A 4,735-nucleotide genomic window follows, 5' to 3' on the forward strand; every position below is an offset into this window, starting at 1 on the left:
GAACATTCTCCTCACCCCTCCCTCTTTGCCTCAGAGACCCCCACCCGCCACTTATCTAAACTGACCACTTCACCTGGTGCTGCTCAGCTTTACCCTAAGCCGAGCAGCATGAGTTTGTTGTTTGCTGCTGACCTCACCTTGATGGTCAGACTTATTGTGGGAAAGTTGTAATTTAATGAATGTGCATGAGATTCAGAAGTACGGAAATGATTTTCCCATCAGCAGACACCGTGAGTACCGTCTGCCACTGAACTGCCGCTAAGGTAATCCAATAAACGCATCCCACCATCAGGAAAGGGAGATTTCAGTTCCTGTCCGATTAAGTCATCCCGTCAGCCACATTCCTTTTCCTGATGGTCCAAATAAATTCAAACCAATATTGTGCTATTGAGCAAACATTCTTAATCTCAGGGAATCACTTCTTTTCATCATTCAATAATCGCACAATTGTAATAAAGGGATATTTAAACACATTCCTCAACTGCTCTCTGAACTTAGCCTGAACGACCGCGTAAATACAAGTGTTTGTGCAGCAGCTCAGGAGCTGCAGCATGAAACCAAATTCAATAACAATTCCATGCATGTCTACAGATCGATATCGCAACAACCACATGCGGTACCATATGGAGTATACCATAAATGTTGCCCATAACAGGATGAAATTTGCTGAGAGACTAAAGAGCAAAATGATGGATTTCCTTCGCTTCTCCATCTCTGGATCTCCGGGACTCTCCCCAATGCTGTGATTTCGCAGTCTCTTGCGAGCTCTGTTGCTCACTAAAATGTGCTTCACAGTGAAAAGGTTGAACAGCAGAATCAGGACAAATGGTACAAATGGGGTCAGAATGTGGTGGAGGAATTCGATCGAAACCCAGACGTCAGAAAACCGAACAGACTCCGGTACAAAACAAAAGAAGGGGGAGTTGAACAGCAAATACCGACCGGTGTATATAAAATACCACATCGTGTTCTTTAAACAGCTCAGCACACTCACGGTTCCCAGGGCCACAGCTGCCATTTTCTCGGTACAATATTTCTTTCTCAGATTCTCACCACAAATAACCACAAATCGATCAAAGGTGAACGCGACAGTGAACCAGACGGAACAGTCAGTGGCTGCATGAAGCAGCACACCATGGATATTACACACTGGGACATCGTACAGGAAAGTAAACTGTTCCCAAAAAACAATTGGAATCTGTCTCAATACCACATCCAAGATGATTACCAGGAGATCTGCCGTCGCCATGGCCACGAGGTAACGCGTTACACATTTGGAGAGACCGCACTTCCCCTGAGCTAGGACCACGATCATCACTGAGTTCACTGTGTGGATGGGGAATAAATAGGAAAATTGTCCATCATTGCGCATGCAAGCCTATCAGATTCATTCAGGACATTGAGGTTTTGAAATGTATTTTTGGTTGGGTAAAATAGTTGGGTGTTTAGGAGTGATTTTTCAAATGGTGAAGTGAGGTTGAGCAGTAGAGAGGTGCAGGGAGGGAAGTCCACAGCTCGATGGTCTGGACACTCACAGTTTGATTCAAGTGTTGCTTCCTGTCACGGTTGAGGTGTGACAGAAACTATCTGTACAGATATTTATTCATCAGCTGGGATACTTTATAAAGACAATTTTTTCAGTTCTTTTCAAAATGGACATTAGCCAACCTGAAAAAAGAATCTGCAGCTGGTCACCTGATGCCTTGCCTGAGTTTCAACATAACGATGGCTACACGGACAGTCAGCCTGATCCAAGCACCTTCAAACATAGACAATTCTTCACAGGTCGCAATCTCCCAGAATGGTGCAAATGGCCACAACATTAGTGACTCCAACCGGTTTGGAAAAGAGAGCCTGTTTACTGACTCGTGACCAGTGTCTCCGACAGCAAAGAACTCCTGACTCAATTAAACCTCAAGATTCCAGTCACCCTGCGTCCAACATTGAGCAGCTACATCAAATGACCACCTCTGAAAGATGCTGTTGTGTTGTTTGTTGGAACTGAATTCCAGCAATTCCTGTCTTATCTGAAATATGAGCAGAACTCCAGGCAATGGCCTGTGCTGTCTATCACCAAGCTGGTGGCAGCAGAGGGAACTCCAACCCTTTTCAAACCTGCTGACTGCTGGAATATTGGAACTCAGACCTACAGACTTACTCATTCTATGTACCTTCTTCCGTCGTGGAGGATGGAAGACAAAGAATTCAACAACCAGTCAACCTCCCCTCGGAACGTACATTCCTATTGACTCACGATTCCCGACTCTGGACACGTACAAAACCCGTCCTTGTATTTCACTCTGGCTGTGTCCTGAACCCGCTTTCTCTTTCCCGATCCCCCATTGATTGTGTGAGTGTAAGAAGAGGTGAATGTTGTGAAACCTCTCCCTCGTATGTTTGTGGAAAATTAAACCATGCTTTATATTTTAATCTCAGCTGCAGTTTTCTGTGCAAGTGGTGAGCAGAAGAATGTTTCCAAATTTGTGATTGCAACTGAAGTCAACAGCTTCAGTCTTCTCAAAACTTAAACAAAAACAAGAGTGAGGCAGCTGGAGTTAGAGACTTACCCGGGATACCAGCAATAGCGAGGACAGGGTAATAACCTGCTTGAATCACAAAAATTAGCCCATAAATTCGCCATGTTAATGTCATCCAATAAGCCTCCAAAACAAGATAGTTAAGTCCATCAGTTAAACTCCGATCCATTGTTGTAATATTCCGATCCTTTATTCCCAGATTCTGATCCATTGTTGTAACATTTCAATTCATTATTCCCAGATTCCGATCTCTCCTCTCCCGCTCTGTAGAGTCACTGCTCCCTGTTATTGCTGGGGGTGGTTGAAATGATTCTCACTGAAATGATTCCCTTATTATTAGAAGAGGGAGCCCCCGAGTGACACATTTAGTATCCATGGGGAGTGACATTAATTACAGTCACTAAACAAACAGGTTCAGTCACCCCTGGATGGTTTGAAGGTATGAGGAAAGATGAAATTAACTCAGGTGTTTTCTCTGGAAAAACTGAGGCTGAGGGGGGACCTGACAGAGGTCAACAAAATCATGAGAAGCAGAGATTGGGTGGATAGTCAGAGGCTTTTTCCAAGGGTGGAAGAATCAACTACAAGAGGGCACAAGTCCGAGGTGAGGGGGTGAAGTTTCGAGAAGATGTGTAGAGGAAGTTTTTCACACAGAGAGTGATGGGTGCCTGGAACTCGCTGCTGGAGAAGGTGGTGGAATCAGGCACATTAGCAACATTCAAGGCGTATCTTGATAGACACATGAACGGGAGGTGAACAGGGAGATAGAAACTGCACATGGGAAACAAGTAATGGTCTAAATCAGGATGACTAATTGCTGCAGACTCGGTGGCCAAAGGGCTTGTTCCTGTATTGTTCTTAGTTCCAATCCAACACTTTTTCTCCCAGAGTAAAATGGAACATTTCCCCGGTCCGTTCCACACCAGGAACTTTTATTTTTCACCATAGTCTTTGATGTGGCACTTTATTGAATACCTTCAGGAAACCTAAGTGCCGTACATCCACTGGTTCCCCTTTATTCACGGCACATTTTACTTCTTCAAACAACTCCAATAAATTGTTTAACGTTGGGTGGGATTTTCTGGTCACTTGGGCTGGTGGGTTCTTATCGTTCTGCCGATAGTGAATCCCATCCATGGGTTTCGCAGAGGCGAGGGGTGTGTTTAAACTTTAAACTAATTGAGGGGGCAGGGTGCGAGGGTAGGTGACATTACGGGGTCTAAAGTAAAGGAGAGGGTGCAGGTAAGGGAGGAGGCCAAGGATGTCCCAATAATAAAGGGAGTAGGGGGCGTAAGTATGGTTGGTGGCGTTCTGGCAAATAGGGTCCAGGTGAAGGCTGGGATGAAGGCACTTTATCTAAATGCACGAAGCATTCGGAATAAAGTGGATGAGCTGGTGGCGCAGATCGGCACAAATGGACATGATCTCGTGCCCATTACAGAGACGTGGCTGCAAGGTGACAGGGACTGGGAGCTGAATGTCCAGGGGTATCAAGTGTTTAGGAAGGATAGGCGGGAGGGAAAAGGGGGGGCGTAGCTCTGCTGATTAAGGATAGCATCAGGGTGGTAGCAAGGGATGATATAGGAACCAAAGAGCGGAACGTGGAATCGTTGTGGGTGGAGATTAGGAACAGCAAAGGGAGGAAGACGCTGGTGGGTGTCGTTTATAGGCCCCCAAATAATGATCTGGAGGTGGGGCGGGCTGTTAACACGCAAATAAATGTGGTGTGCAGGAATGGGACGGCGATAATTATGGGGGATTTCAATCTACACATTGATTGCTCGACCCATGATGGTCGCGGTGGGCTTGACGAGGAGTTCTTGGAATGCTGCCGGGATAGTTTCCTTGAACAGTGTGTGTTGGAGCCGACGAGGGAGCGAGCTATCTTGGATCTGGTGTTATGTAATGAGGCGGGTAGAATTAGGGACCTTGTAGTGAAGGATCCTCTTGGGGAGAGTGATCATTGTATGGTGGAGTTTCTGATGCAGATGGAGGAGGAGAAAGTGGGTTCCCGGACACGCGTCCTTTGTTTGAACAGAGGGGAGTACAGTAGGATGAGAGAGGAATTGGCGAATGTGGACTGGGGGAGCGCGTTGGAAGGTAGGTCTGCTGAGGAACAGTGGAGGATCTTTAAGGAGATCTTTCTTGGTGCTCAGCGGAAATTTATTCCGATGATGAAAAAGGATTGTAGGAGGAGA

The 4,735-nt window shown here is 45.9% G+C and overlaps 1 protein-coding gene across 1 annotated transcript; it reads right to left on the bottom strand.

Moving 5' to 3' along the window:
- Positions 1-415: 415 nt before the first annotated feature.
- LOC145360948 (neuropeptides capa receptor-like) lies at positions 416-1,372 on the bottom strand. The gene has a single exon (XM_080216452.1). The coding sequence runs from the start codon at positions 1,370-1,372 to the stop codon at positions 416-418; it is 957 nt and encodes a 318-aa protein (XP_080072578.1).
- Positions 1,373-4,735: the final 3,363 nt, after the last annotated feature.

Source organism: Carcharhinus amblyrhynchos, chromosome 33 (assembly GCF_965287045.1).
Source record: "Carcharhinus amblyrhynchos chromosome 33, sCarAmb.v2.hapA, whole genome shotgun sequence".
NCBI classification, from domain to species: Eukaryota; Metazoa; Chordata; class Chondrichthyes; order Carcharhiniformes; family Carcharhinidae; genus Carcharhinus; species Carcharhinus amblyrhynchos.